At 36.5% G+C, this 16291-nt stretch overlaps 1 protein-coding gene across 5 annotated transcripts in view; it reads left to right on the top strand.

Annotated features, from left to right (window-relative positions):
• PREX2 (phosphatidylinositol-3,4,5-trisphosphate dependent Rac exchange factor 2) overlaps window positions 1-16291 on the top strand; it is a 279824-nt gene that overhangs the window by 65417 nt on the left and 198116 nt on the right. For all 5 annotated transcript variants that reach the window (XM_057532388.1, XM_007185025.2, XM_057532391.1 and 2 more), the window contains exons 2-3: window positions 14402-14473; window positions 15613-15735. In XM_057532388.1, the coding sequence (XP_057388371.1) occupies window positions 14402-14473; window positions 15613-15735 (195 nt within the window). The remainder of the gene's footprint in view (window positions 1-14401; window positions 14474-15612; window positions 15736-16291) is intronic.

The following is a 16291-nucleotide window of genomic DNA, read 5'->3' as shown; positions in this document are numbered from 1 at the left end:
TTCTATTTAAGGTTTTTATGTCTCTCTTATCTTGGGAGTACTTTTTCACTCAAATACTTTAAGATCAAATGCTATTTTAAAACTTAGAACTCTGGAATGATCAGTATTAAAAATTTATCAGAGCCAAGAGGGCCATTGCAAAACCTCAAGACTATGGGCTGAAAACTGAAATGGCTGTGGAAATTTCTAAGTCACAAACATGAATAAAATGGATTTTTGTGTAAGAATGATAACAACATTAGTGTGAGAATAAATAACAGTTAGCGTTTCACTTTGGTGTAGGGATAATAGGGAATAGTGGTGACTGAAGCAAATGAAAACTTGTGGCTGCCTTTGCTCTAGCCCATTGCAGCCATTCAGGAATGTGAGACATTTGTTGATTTTTCCCTAGTGTTTGAAGAGAGGCTATAGTTACTTTTATGTGAATGCTGTTATTTCTTTAAACGTTAGCAGTTGAATCAATGTTTTAACCACTCTGTGCTATGTTTAAAAATACCTCTACTAAGAAAAAATACCACTACTGTTCTCGACCTCTGCTTTAGACTAACTCATTGCCTTAGGTCAATGGAAGTTAAATATCCAAGAAAGACAGCTACAATATACCTATTTTTACAGGCTGAACTGTGAGATGAGATGGTGGGAATCAAAATCACAAAAAACATAGCAAAAATTTTAAAAAACGAAAACTTAACAAAACTTTAAAAATTAACAAACAACACACTTCAGAAATGTTTGCATTTATTGTAGTTTTTATTGTAACCATCTCAATAAATTTCCTAAAGTTTCACTTTTACTTTTAATAATTTTACACATGACTATAATTCCATTGAGAATGATTCTGTTTTCTCTTTTATCTTCTGTCCATTTGACTTTCCAGCCACCTAACTATTAAACATCTTTAAAATTGTGTGTCTTGTGTGTAGTTAGTGCACTAATTAGCTGCTGACAAAGATGAATTCTTTCCTTGAGAACTCCTGAAAATCACGATTCATCATGCTGCCTTTGGCGTGCTGAAGACAAATAGAAGACACTAAATAATGTTTTTTTTTTTTTTTTTTTTTAATTTTATTTATTTAGTTTCGGCTGTGTTGGGTCTTTGTTTCTGCACGAGGGCTTTCTCTAGTTGCGGCGAGCGGGGGCCACTCTTCATCGCGGTGCGAGGGCCTCTCACTATCGCGGCCTCTCTTGTTGCGGAGCACGGGCTCCAGACGTGCAGGCTCAGTAGTTGTGGCTCACGGGCCCAGTTGCTCCGCGGCGTGTGGGATCTTCCCAGACCAGGGCTGGAACCCGTGTCCCCTGCATTGGCAGGCAGATTCTCAACCACTGCGCCACCAGGGTAGCCCAATAATGTTTTAATTATCCTCAAATCCTGGGAGAAGTTTCAGCCAAAGGAGTTTAAAAAATCTGGATGGTATAATGAAAAATTATCTTTACCTAGGCTCTCAGATGGTGGTGATGTTCGCTTTGAATTAATAGTTGTTCTGAAAGAGAGTAAAACATCTTTTGATGCAAAATTGAGCAGGTATTAAAAAGTCCTCAACAATTATGACACAACAAATCCTTTTGGGTCTGAATCATAAGAAAACAACATTCAAAGGGCTTTCACTGGGGACTTCCCTGGTGGTCCAGTGAGTAAGCCTCTGTGGTCCCAATGCAGGGGGCCAGGGTTCAATCCCTGGTCAGGGAACTAGATCCCACATGCCTGCCGCAACTGAGTCTGCATGCTGCAACTAAGAACCGCAGCTAAAGATCCCACATGCCACAACTAAGAAGAGCCCATGTGCCGCAACTAAGACCCAGTGCAGCCAAAATAAATAACTAATAAATAAATATTTTTTTAAAAAAGGGCTTTCACTGGATTTTGTGATATGCTATTTAGGTATCATTGTGATCTCTTCAGGCACCTGAATAATCCAGATGTGGCTTATATATATATATATATATATATATTTTTTTTTTTTTTTGATGGTTTGTAGAGTGATGGATGCCCATGTGTGGCTGTACCATTTTGCATTCCCACCAGCAGTGAATGAGAACTCCTGATTGCTCCATGTTCTCACCAGCCTTTGGTGTTGTCAGTACTTTGGATTTTGTCCTTTCTAGTAAGTGTGTAGTGGTACCTCGTTGTCATTTTAATTTTCAATTGCCTAATAACATAAGATTTGAGCATCTTTTTATATGCTTATTTGTCACCTACATATCTTCTTTGGTGAGGTATCTGTTCAATTCTTCTGCCCATTTTAAGTATCTGGTTGTTCATTTTCTTTTTGTCGAGTTTTAAGAGTTCTTTGTATATTTTGGGTAACAGTCTTTCATCATATATATCTTTGGCATATATTTTCTCCCCGTTTGTGGCTAGTCTTCCCGTTATCTTATCATTCACAGAGCAGAAATTTTAATTTTAATGAAGTCCAATTTATCAGTTATTTCTTACATAGATCATGCCTTTGGTGTTGTATCTAAAAAAGTCATCACCCTACCCAAGGTCAACTATATTTTCTCTTATGTTATCTTCTAGCTTTGCATTTTGCATTTAGTTCTATGATTTGAGTCAATTTTTCTGAAAGATGTAAGGTCCATGTCTAGCTGCTGCTGCTTTTTAATTTGCATGTGGATATACAGTTGTTCCAGCACCGTTTGTTGAAAGGATTGTTCTTTCTCCATTTTTTGCCTTTGCTCCTTTGTCAAAGATCAGTTGACTGTATTTGTGTGAATCTATTTCTGGGGACTCTGTTGGGTTCCATTGATCTATTTGTCTATTCTTTTGCCAATACAACACTCTTTTGATTACTGTAGCTTTATAGTAAGTCTTGAAGTCAAGTAATGTGAGTTCTCTGATTTTATTCTTCTTCAGTATTGTCTATTCTGTGTCTTTTATCTCTCCAGATAAACTTAGAATCATTGAGATTCACAAAATAACTTGCTGGAATTTATTTGGAATTGTGTTATATCTACAGGTCAAGTTGGAAGAACTAACATCTTGACATTATTGACTCTTCCTATCCATGAATGTGGAATATTTAATTCTTCTTTGATATTTTTTATTCAGAGTTCTTTAGTTTTCCTCATATAGATGTTGTATATATTTTGTTATATTTGTACCTAAGTATTTAATTTTGGAGGTGCTAATGTACGAGAATTGGGTTTTCAATTTCAAATTCCACTTGTTCATTGTTGGTACATAGAAAAGCGATCGACTTTTGTATATTAACCTTGTATCCTACAACCTTGCTATAATTGCTTATTAGTTGTGGGAGTTTTTTGGTTAATTCTTTTGGATTTTCTACATAGACAATTATACATTTGCAAACAAAGGCAAATTCAGTTTTTCTTTCCAATCCATATGCCTTTTATTTCGTTTTTTTGGTCTTGCATTAGCTGGGAATTCCGTACAGTGCTGAACAGGAGTGGTAAGAGGAGACATCCTTGTGTTGTTCCTGATGTTAGTGGGAATGCTTCTTGTTTCTTCTTTTTAAAACTTATTTTAATTTTTTATTTATTGTGGTATAGTTGACTTACAATATTATATTAGTTTCAGGTGTACACCATAGTGATTCAGTATTTTTATATATTACACACTGTACAAAGTTATTATAAAATATTGACTATATCCTGTCTGCTGTACATTACATCCCTGTGACTTATTTAGTACCTCTTAATTCCCTTAACCTGTTTTGCACCTTTCCCCCCCCTCCCCCCCCGCTCCCCTCTGGTAACCACTAGTTTGTTCTCTGTATCTGTAAGTCTTTTTCTGTTTTGTTATATTTGTTTGTTTGTTTTGTTTTATAGGGAAAGCTTCTAGTTTCTCACCATTATGTATAATGCTAGCTGTAGGGTTTTAAAAGACTTTCTGTAATGTTGAGGATGTTCTCCTCTATTCTTAGTTTGCTGAGAGCATTTTTTGTGAATGGCTGTTAGGTTTTGTCAGATGCATCTTATGCATCTATTGTTATGGTCATATGGTTTTTCTTTTTATACTATTGATGTGATGGATTACATTAGTTGATTTTCAAATGTTGAACCAGCTTTGCATATCTGGGATTATCCCACTTGCCTGTGGTGTACAATTCTTTTTATACATTTTCAGATTTTATTTGTTAATATTTTGTTTAGGATTTTGGAATCTAGTTTATGAGTGATATTGGTCTGTAGTTTTCCTGTGAAATCTGTCTGATTTTGGTATTAGGGATGCTGGCCTCACAGAACAAGTTAGGAAGTATTTCTTCTACTTTAGTCTTCTGAAAGACACTCTAGAGAATTGATATAATTTCTCCCTTAAATGTTTCATAGAATTCACTAGTGGACTCGTTTGGTCTGGTGCTTTCTATTTTGGAAGGTTATTAAATATTGATTCAGTTCCTTTAAATAGATATAGTCCTATTTAAATTGTATTTCTTTTTGTGTGAATTTTGGCAGATCATGTCTGTCAAGGAATTGATCCATTTCACTTAAGTTATCATTTGTGGTCATAATATTTTTTATAATATTCCATTATTATTCTTTTTATGTCCATGGGATCTGTGGTGATGTTGTATTTTTCATTTGTGATACTAGTAATTTGCGTCTCTACTCTCTCTCTCTCTCTCATTAATCTGGCTAGAGGCTTATCAATTTTATTTATCTTTGCAAAGAACCAGCTTTTGGTTTTGTTGAGTTTTGCTATTGATTTTGTGTTTTAAATTTTCCTGATTTCTCCTCTAATTTTTATTATTTTTTCCTTTGCTGACTTTGGATTTAGTTTGCTCTTCTTTCCTATGCAAAAGCTTAGATGATTGATTTAATTCTTTCTTCTTTTCTTTCTTTTTTTTTTTTTCCTTTTTGGCTGCGCCGCATGGCATGTGGAACTTCCTTGGCCAGAGATTGAACCCATGCTCCCTGCAGTGGAAGCACAGAGTCTTAATCACTGGACCACCAGGGGAGTCCAAATCTTTCTTCTTTTCTAATGTATGCATTCAGTGCTATAAATGTCCCTCTAAGCACTTCTTTTGCTGCATCCCACAAATTTTGGTGAGCTGTATTTTCATTTTTTTCAGAATGTTTTCATATTTCTCTTGAGACTTCTTATTTGACCCATGTGTTATTTAGAAGTATATTGTTTAATATCCATGCATTTTGGGGTCTTCTAACTATCTATTATTGATTTCTAGTTTAATTAGTTCCATTGTGGTCTGAGCAGATGTTGTATGATATCTATTCTTTTAGATTTGTTAGGATGTGTTTTATCCCCCAGAATATGCTCTGTTTTGGTCAATATTCCATGAGAGCTTGAGAAGAATGTACTTTCTACGTAGTTGGATATAGTTTATTGATGTCCATTATATCCAGCTAATTGATAATGTTGTTGAGTTTAGCTATGTCCTTACCGATTTTCTGCCTGCTGGATATTTTCACTTCTGATAAAAAATTAAGTCCCCAACAATGATAGTGGACTCATCTATTTCTCCTTGCAGTTCTATCAGTTTTTGCCTCATGTATTTTGATGCTCTTGTTAGACACATACATGTTAAGGGTTTTCATGTGTTCTTGGAGAATTGACATTTTTTTAATTACCTCTGAGAACTCATCTTGCTTTTGACGTCTGTTCTGTCAGAACTTAATATAGCTTCTTCTGCTTTGTTTTGATTAATGTTAGCATGGTATATCTTTTACCATCCCTTTTCTCAATCTATATGTGTTTTTATATTTACAGTGGGTTTCTTTTAGACAATGTAGAGTTGGGTATTGTTTTTTGATCCACTCTGACAACCTCTTTTAATTGATGTATCTAGACCCTTGACATTCAGTGTGATTCTGATATAGTTGGATTAATATCTACCATATTTGTTACTGTTTTCTATTTATTTCCCTTTTTTTCTGTTTTTGTCTTCCGTTCTTTCTGTGGCTTTAATTGAGCATCTTATTGATTCCATTTTCTCTCTTTCCTTAGTATATCAATTATACTTCTTTTTAAACTTTTTTTTAGTGGTTGCCTTAGAGTTTGCAATATGCTTTTACAAGTGATTCAAGTACACCTTCAAATAACACTATAACTCTTCATGGGTGGTGCAAGTACCTTATAATAACAAAATATTCCTAATACCTCCCTCTTCTTCCTTGTATCATTGCTGTCATTCATGTCACTTGTACATAAGCATGTGTATGTATACACACATATATACACACATAATTGAATACATTGTTGCTGTTATTCTTTTCAACAAACTTTTATCTTTTAGATCAATTTAGAATAAGAAAAATAAAAGTTTCTATTTTCCCTTCATTTGTTCCTTCTCTCTGATTTTTTTTTCTTTTTTTATGTACATCCAAATTTTTGACCCATATCATTTGCCTTCTGTTTTAAGAACATTTACTCTTTCTTGCAAGACAGGTCTACCACTCCATTTTTGTTCGTCTGAGAGTTTTTATTTCCCCTTCACTTTTGAAGTATAGTTTCACAGGGTACAGAATTCTAGGTTGGTGATTTTTTTACTCCCAACTCTTTAAATATTTCACTCCATTCTCTTCTCGCCGGCATGGTTTCTGAGGAAAAGTCAAATGTAATTCTTTTCTTTGTTCCTCTGTAAGTAAGGTGTTTTTTTCCTCTGGCTCTTTCAAGATTTTCTTTTAATCTTTGATTTTTTTCAGTTTGAATATATGTCTAATTGTGGGGCTTTGGGGGCATTTATCTTGTTTGGTATTCTGACCCTCCTGAATCTGTGGTTTGGTATCTGACATGAATTTGGGGAAATTCTTGGTCATTATTGTTTGAATATTTGTTCTGTTCTCTCATCTCTCTTTTCCTTCTGTTATTCCCATTATGCGTATATTATACCTTATGTCATTGTGGAGAACTGTGGAGTTTTTGGATATTCTATCCCATTTCTTTCAGTCTTTTTTTTTTTTTCCTTTGCTTTTCAGTTTTGGAAGTTTCTATTGCCATATCCTCAAAGTCAGTGATTCTTTACTCGAGTCTACTAATGAGCCCATCAAAGGCATTTTTCATTTATGTTACAGTTTTAAAAAAATCTCTAGGATTTCTTTTTGATCCTTTCTTAGAATTTCCATCTCTCTGCTTTCATTGTCCATCTGTTCTTGCATGTTGTCTACTTTTTTCAGCCGAACCCTTAGCATATTACTCCTAGTTGTTTGAAATTCCTGGTCTGATAATTCCAGCATCTCTGCCATATCTGAGTCTGGTTCTGATGCTTGCTCTGTCTCTTCTATCTGCTTTTTTTGTCTTTTAGTATGCCTTGTAATTTTTGGTTGAAAGCCAGACATGATGTACTGTGTGAAAGGAACTCTGGTAAATAGGCCTTTAGTGTGTGGTAAGTAAGATGTGGGGGGATGGGAAGTGTTCTGTAGTCTTATGATTAAGTGTTTTGGTGAGCCTGTGTCCCTGAGCTGTGAACTTCACCAGTTTTTTCTCAGTAGTCCCCCCTCCTTATATGGAAAAAGTTGGCAAGTGTAAGTTAGGGTTGAGTATTTTTCTTTTCCCATCTGGAAGACTAGAGCAGGCAGGAGTCAGCATTTCTCTTCCCACAGTTCAATTAGGCTCTGCTGTAACCCCAATAATGTAGACTCTGGTAAAATAGTTTCTTCTTGATCAGGCCTCATTAAGAAGAACAGAATGCTCTGATGTATTTCAAAATGGTTACTTTTCCCCTCCCTCTACCGCACAGGAGAAGATTTCACTCTGATATTCACTGTGAGAAACTGGTAAAGCTCCTGGAGGAAAAACTCACAGAAGTGTGAGCCCTCCCCTCCCTCCTTTGACTGGGTCCCCCTGGAGTTTTAATCCTCAGACTTGTACATACTGAGCCTCCAGTAATTTGTCAGTTACAGTTCAGGATTTCCTAACCTGTACTGCTTCTGGCAAACATTTCAGCTCAGGCGATTGTGATCTGGTAAGTTGTAATTATGTTTTCACCTGTTTGTGTGTTGATGTTTGCACTAATGGTGCAAAGCAATGATGTGTAAAGCTGCTGGTGCTTTAGCGTGAGTCAGCACAGTGGCACCAAACTGTACTAGTTGTCACTGTATACTTCACTGTCACCCACTCGCGTGCGTGGTTGGGGATGCCGGTTGCACTGAAGAATGTTCTGGATAAAGCTGTAAAAATTATTAATTTTATTAAATCTTGACTCTTAAGCACATCTGTTTAATATTCTGTGTGATGAGATGGGAGATATAGCTAGGTACTTTGCTGCGTATGCAAGTGTTATGGTTGTCTCCAGGGAAAGACTGGGTATGATTGAGTTGCTATGGAACATCATATTTACTTGAAACAGCAGCTGTGGGATGAACTGTGGTTTCAGATTTGGGGTATTTGGGTATTTGGAAGATATTTTCTCAAAAAAGAATGAAGTGAGCCTGTCATTGCAAGAAAAAAAAACTGATAGTATTTGCTTATGGTGATAAATTCAAGTGAATTTAGAGTTTGGAAAATTTATGTCTATCACTGTGAGCTTGGCAGCTTCCTTATACTTAAAGACTTTTCTAATGAGTTGGATATACTGATATTAACTAATGTGATGTGTTTTTTTAATATTGAATAATGAAATTTGTTAATATTTGGAAGATATGCATAACTCTCAGTGAATCACTATTAAAAAATATACAACATCAAACATGGATAAAAGGTCTCTTCAAATTCCAAGATAGGTCAATGGATTTTAAGGTAACAGAGTATGACAAGTTCACTGATACGGTTTCAGATTCCCCATCATGACTACCTTTAAGAAACTACCACTTATTGAATTTTGTTGTTGTATTAAAGAAGAATATTCACAACTCACTGAAAATGTTATAACAATGAACATATTTTTCCCTTTTCCAACTATCATTGAAAGTATGTTTCCAAACAATATATCACAATGCATTGAAGCATCTGAGAATTCAGCTATTTTCTATTAAGCCAGACATTAAAGAAATTTGCATTATTATAAGATAGTACCATACTTAGTACTAAAATTTTTTAGGAAAAGATAGCTGTTTTTTGTAAAAGTATGTTATATATGTTAACATGTAATGGGCTTATAATTGTTAATTTTAAATAAATTTGTAAATAAATGAATTTTTTGGATAGCAAATATTAAAATTTTCCTTAGTTTTAGTTGCTAACATATTAAATATTGATACATAATAATACACATAAATAAAAGCTCTTCGTGGTTCTCTGTAATTTTTAAGAGTGTAAAGGAGTCCTGAGATTAAAATGTTTAAGAACCACTGCCAAGAACAATGCTTATCATTGAATTTTGTTTAGTGGTTAATAGTTAATATGTATTTAAATTTACAGACCTTAACACCACAATATGCATGTCTATTACTTTTTTTCATGTTAAATAAAGGAGTCCTGCTCAAAAAATTGGGATTCAGTGGGTGTTCAGGAAAAAGTGAGATCCAGTGGACTGGAGAATTTATGAAGGATTTGCCAAAAGTATAATAAGGGAACGTAAAACGTAACTCGAATGATGAATTGAGCTAGTATTTTCTAGCTTAAAAAATAAACCGTTCCTTATGCTAAATTCACCTCCATATCTCTGCTCCCTCTCTCAGCAAAACTTTAAAAACTTTTAAACGTTTTCTGTGGTTATAGACTCCCATCTTTTTATTTTCCATTTCTCCTTCTATCCATTCATTTGGGAGTGCCATGGTCAAGATCACCAGTGACCGACCTTGTGTTGTCAAGTCATATATCTGTTTGTACCTTACCTGAATTCTCAGCACTGTTAACAGCGATTGACCACTCCTTCTTTCTTGAAGCCCTCTCTGTTGGCTTTTGTGACACTATACTCTCCTGGTTTTGCTCCTTCCTACCTTACTGGCTTCTTTGGTTTCTCTTCTTCTGCTTGATCTCTAAATGTTAGAGTGCCCCCAAGGTTATGTCCTGGGGCTTTTTTTTTCTTCTCTATCTATATACTTTCTCCAATGAACTGGGGCCAGCTGTCTCTTCTCTCTTCCCTGAGTTATGAACACTTTCCCTGAGTTATGTCTTTGTGCCAGGGGCACTCAACTCTTTAACTTCAGCCTCGAACTCCCCTCAGAAACCAAGATCAGGACAGCTACCTCCCTACTTGAGATCTCTACATTGGTGTTCAGTAGGCATCTCAAATTCAACATGGCCAGGACAAGCTGATGCTCCCACTCCAACAATTACTCCTCATTTCGACTTCTCCATTCCAATAAAATGGTGCCACGATCAACCAGGTATTCAAGGCAAACTCAAATGACAAGCCTTTTTCACTTAATAGGACTTTGCTTTTTCTCTCAGGAAGACAAAACAAAACACTGTCTTCCAAAGAATTTTGATGTCATAATATTGTTTTAAGTTCAAGAGGTAAAAGGAAAATATTTACTCTTATTTTTTCCACGTATTTTCATGAAATGAGTACCCTTTTTCCTGCAATAGTGCGGCTTCTCTTAAATCCTTCATATGTAAAATTTATCCATCTCTATTGATATTAAATAGCCACAGTTTCAAGGTGACAGGTTGCTGCTAAAATCATTCTGAATGTAGAATATTTATAGGAGTAATAAGGTTTAATCCCTGTATGATATGAAATTCAGATTGGCATCAGGTATCTAGAATTAAAAGTGCGAACTGTTAAAATCTGTGCGATATTTGAGAGTGACCTGTGTGTGCCTGACTGATGAAAAGAGTGGGAAGGACAAAAATGAGTTGAGAAAGATTATCATTTAGTACACTGAAATTATAAGATAAGCAAATGCATTCTGAGAATAAAACTCATCATGGACTTTACTTTTGAGCTGGCAGTGGCCCAGATGGACAGACAAGGCCAAAGGGGATTGCTGTCATCTCCCTATTATATCTGAAAGAGTTTTCTTCCTTCTTTTGATTTCTTGGTAGCAAACTTGTGACATTTTTAGCTTTCTCAAACTTTAATGTATCACATTTAATACACTTTATCAAACTCTTGTTGAGAGGAAAACGTGGAGCAAATTGAAGAGAAGGTGAGGTGAGCTCTCTGAATGGGAAGAAAGCAGCCCACGACTAGAGTGATATCTGGGAATGCACTGTACAACATCATCGTCAGGGGAGCGCTGGTTTGCTGAGTGTGTGCTGTGCTAATTACACACCTGCAAACTGGAGGTGCAGGGAGGGGCCCCTGCGAGCCTCCCTTCCTCCAAAGGTGACCTAGGCTATCTTACTTGGCTCACCTGTCTCTGCATCTCCCGAGCCTTCAGAGATTATTATCACCTGTTTACACAGCCCAGATTGTGATTTTCATTGTTGCGGGGAAGGTCCTCTGGTGAGGTATCAGGAACCCCAAGTGGCTGAGCGAGAGGGTACTGTACATAGAGAGAGTATGACCTGGAGTTGAAAGTCAAGGTGAAATAAGTGAACCCGTTTTCCCCATTGAGTCTTACTCATTTGTTTCACAGTCTGTTTCTTTAGTCTTTGGAAGAATAAACATAAAGATCATCAGACTGTGGTCTCTGGACCAAGTGTATTAGGGAACTTGCTCAAAATGCAGATTTCTGGATCCTAAACCAATCTGCTGAATCAGACCTTCTGGGGACAGGGCTGGAGAATCTGCATTTGGAAGAAACTCTCCAAGTCTTATACACAGTGAAAAGTTTGAGGACCACTGGCATTAAAAGCCATTCTCTGGTACTTATTTTCCATATATTTGTATCAGAATGAAGATGATCTAATTCTGATGAAATTCTGAACCAAGGAGAATGAATGAATACAGAGATAAAACAACATATTAAATCTCATGTGTTTTTGTGACTAGGGTATTAATGCTTCCTTGATTGATAGGAGAAAGATTAAATGCCCCAGTTACCAAAGTCTGAAAGGACTCTGTAGATTCTGGTTGTTAAAGGATGATTCTGAGAACACGTTGTTTATCTTCAGAGAGGAAGACTTACACATTTTGTAAAAAATGTCAGAGTTTTCATGATTTTTCCCTCTGAGCAAACTATCTTAAATCTGCCTTCACTGTTGTATAAAATGAGGCTCTTGGGAAAAATAAATGCTTGGCTAGAAATGCTAAGAAGTTCCAGGTTTTCTTTCATATGCAGTTAAACAAAAAGTTCTGTATTGTCAGGGAGGATTGAAGATAAAAAGTCAGATAAAGATAGAGTTTACTTTATTAGCTTGTATGTTTCCTTCTACCTCATAGTTTGATTCATTTTCACTACCTCCTGTCTTCAATTTGTTGGTTTCAGAATGTGACTGAGTTCAGTTTATGAAGATAAGGTTTATACATGTAGAAGTGAAGTTTAAGCTTTGCTTGCACGAGAGGTTATGTTTCCTATGTGGTTAATATGAAATGTAAACTCGGCAACCAAAGCAACCGTGCTGTTTTAAGACTAAATGGAAAGAGCTAAGGAGCATTTTTAGTATAGGTATATGGAAAACTATTCAAGAAAAACAAAACTAAAATTAAAAATTAGACTAACACTAATTAAAATGGGCACTTAAAGTCAGAAAATTCGAAAATCTCTCTCCATTGCCAATTATACCTAACTTTAGATAATATTTCAAAAGATTGTATCACGTTTCCAATAAAAATGTTAAGGTGACATCCAATACTTTCATATTCATTTTATTTAATTCAGCTGAATTCTTTCATTCATTTGAGGCTGTCAGTACTGATGTGACTTTGTAGTTATGGAATCTGAAACGTGAACTCACTGAATCAGGAATCAAGATGGTGCTGAAGCTAAAGCTAGGAGTGAGATCTGTGGCCCATTTGTTTTGTTTCCTTTAAATAATTTTGTTATTTTTCTTTACAAAAGTTACAACGTGCACACAGCCAGATATTCTGACAATAAGAAAGTGTACAAAGGTCATCTTCCTACCACCTGGAGGTAATCACTGTTTGCATTTTGGTATATGCTACATATTTTTTCTTAGTATGAATGCACACTGACATTACACATGTGTATATATGTATATATTATATACATGTGTAATATTCGTATATATGATATATACGTATATGTACACACATATACAGTTGTGTGTGTGTATATATATGTATATATACACGAAAGTGTGTATGTATAGGTATGTGCACATCCAGTATGCTTTTTAGTAATTTTTTTCGCCAAACAGTATTTTATAGACATCTGTTGTATACACACATATGTATATATAATTTTCATCCCATTCCATTTATGATTGTACTTTTGCACAGTATTCTGTAGTTTGCATGTACCATAATATATTAAATGATCCCATTAATAATGGGCATTTAGGTGGTTTCCACTTTTGTAATCAATACACTGAAACCCCTTGTCTGAATATTTTCTTAGGATAAATTCCTAGAAGTAGAATTACTGGGTTAAAGGGAATGCCCACTTAAAAATTTGAGATGTATTGTAAGTTGTCCTCAGAAGTGTTGTCCCATTTTATACTGTTATTAGCAATGTCTTGAGGGTGATAATTTTCGAATATTATGCACAGTCCTGTGTTTGTTAATCTTTTAAATCTTTGTAAATATAACATGTCAAAAATGAAATTCTTTTTTTTTTTTAAATCAAATTCTTACATTAATTTTCATTTGTTTGATACAGTATCTTGAGATTCCTTCAAGCTTCTATGTGCCCTGACTTGGCAGGTAGTGGCTGGAGTTCTGAAGACAGACAAGGGAAGGGATGATCTCACGAGGTCACTAGGTAGTTAGTGGACGTTGTCTTGAGGACAACGTCTTGTATTTGCTGGATAGAAAGTCTCGTCTTTTTTCCTTCTAAACTTTCTCTTTTAAGGCTCAGTATAAATAACTCTTTTTATCCTTTTTTCTTTGCTAAAATAATAGCTTATTTAGTCATGGGCTTAATGACCATCAGTAAGGGTCCAGATCTTTGAAATACAAATGAACTCATTTGCCTACCATAGGGCTGTGGAGAGCTCAGACCTGATCCCAGAAATACAAATTCTGGCTTCCTAAAACTTGAATGGGGCAAGAGGGGATGGGAAATTCTTCCATTCCTTCTTGAAGGTCCCTTTCTTTCTCCCTTCCTCCCTCACTTCCTCAATTTCTCTCACTTCTAAAGGGCTCCCTTTAGAATTTCTGGCCCTTTTGTTTGTATTAGAAATCCCATTTTTAGCTAGATTTTGGCCTTTTGTGCTTCACAAGACTTAGAAGTTTAGGAAACATTTGACTCTGTGTGTTTTACCGCAGAACTTTGAGATCTTGGTGGATACGTTTAATTCATATCTACGTGATCACTTTTGGCCCTGCCCCAAAACTATAAAGGAAATATAATTCCCAGGTAGGAGAAGCAACGCACACGATTTCTGCCTTTTACAACAAAACTGTTACACTCGATAGTTATTGGATTATTAAACTTTGGTTTCTTATAAAAAACAGTTAATTCAGATCAACACTCAGTTATTTGATTAGTCCAATGTTGCCTTCATAGTATCTTTTCCTACTTCCTGCAGGCATTCTTACACCGGATGAACCAGTGCGCTGCCTCGAAACTTGACAAAAATGTAACAGAAGAAACGGTGAAGGTGAGGAGGTGCCCTCGACCCCAGCACAAGGTCCCCTCAGATGAAATTTTACCCGTGGGATGTTGCCTCAGGGCTCGTCAACTTGTCTCCGCTTCGGGGATAAGTTCTGTGCCAGTCCCCAGTCATTGTGTGGTCAACAATGAGAAAAAGGGAAACTAGGGTTTGGGAAAAGAAACGGGGGTTATGAGGATGGTGTAGAAGACAGAGAGAAATCTTTGCCAAGACCTTGGAAACGTTTGAAAGGAGGAAAAAAATAACCCCAAGTCCAAGAACCTTCATGTCTCTTGAGGGGGAAGGAGCTGAACCATGTGTGAGGGGATTGCTAGAGGGCCTGGGGGGCAGGATGTGGGCAAACGCGGCTTCCAGTCTCTGACCCCTGGAGAGCAGACGATTTGGACGGTCCACTGGGGCAGAAAAAGTCCACACAGCATCTTCAGCTCACAAAGGTATAAGCATTTCCTTTTAAACTGTAGGGAAGGAAAATTGTGAAGAGTTTTGGGGAAAAAAGGGGGGGGGATGGTAAATGAAAATTAATGGTGCTATAGTCATTATTATTCATTGACGTTGTATAAATCATCACTGATATTTATTTTGGATGCCAACTTGCTGTTTTATTTTATGGAAAATAAACAATTCCCAAGGACTTTATAGGCACATCTGACTGTTTCCCATTAAATTCAGTAGTAACGTTTATATTCTCCTTACCATGGAGTGTTTTAGTTTGGGTGCTTTTGGTTGCAAGCAAAAGACGCCTGTTACTCAAAGGGACATGAAGGTACTTTGATTCCCATAGCAGGGACTTCTACGGGCAAAGAAGCCCTTCCCCCAAAGCCTGCCAGCAAATCTGCCCGCGCTGTTTTACCTGCAGTCCGCTGTCCTTAGTGGGGTGGGACGACGACCATACTTGGATTCAGTTGCTCAGGATTGTCTTGACAGCCGGGACTAGGTTCCCGGTTCCCAGAATTGTGTGGGAGGGGAGAGGATGTCCAGACAGAATGGGTGCTCTGCCAGCCGGGGGGTGGGGTGGGGTGGGAAGGACAGCTCCCCACCGACGTTTTCAACTTGGAGAGAAAATACTCTACTCCCATAGAATGTTTTTAAAACTTGCTTCACTATTGCACTTACACATTTATTTACAGATGCTGTTCTCAAACATTGAAGATATCCTTGCAGTACATAAAGAATTCTTAAAAGTCGTGGAAGAATGCTTACATCCAGAACCGAATGCTCAGCAAGAAGTGGGAACCTGCTTTCTTCACTTTGTAGGATCAATTTCTGTTTATTTTAAAAGCTTTTCCCCCTAAAATTTAAAGTTTCACTTTTGGCACAGTAGTATGTGGGAATTCAGCATTAGAAGTAAAATCTGACACCAAAAGTTTGGGGTCTTTTAAGGCCAATGAAATCTTCCACTTAGAGCCAGAAAAGGGGAGAGGGCCTCACATCATCCATTTTATTCAGTGAAGAATAAACAGGCTTTTCTTCTTCCCAACGAGTTAGTTTTTTGCATCCTCTGTAGCTTTGAATTCTAATGAATATTCAGGCTGTTTCATAATGAATGGATTTTTATGTTTCTCTCAAACATAGAGCATTTCTCTTTTGAGGCAGAAAATCCTTACTTTTACAATGGTGCGATGAGCCTTTTATTAGTCAAAACATTCCCTTGTTAATCGACTTGTGACTAACCTGGAGGTGAAAAGACCTGGTCCCTCTAGGTACACATATGCCTGCATCTGAATTTTTCTCAGAGGCTTGTACTGAACAGTGCCGAAGAAGAACAAGCCAGTACTTAGTTATTTCAAATTGTATGTCGTGCTTGTA

Source organism: Balaenoptera acutorostrata, chromosome 17 (genome assembly GCF_949987535.1).
Source record: "Balaenoptera acutorostrata chromosome 17, mBalAcu1.1, whole genome shotgun sequence".
NCBI classification, from domain to species: Eukaryota; Metazoa; Chordata; class Mammalia; order Artiodactyla; family Balaenopteridae; genus Balaenoptera; species Balaenoptera acutorostrata.
The sequence above is the reverse complement of the archived record's forward strand: the minus strand, read 5'-3'. Positions and strand labels throughout refer to the sequence as shown.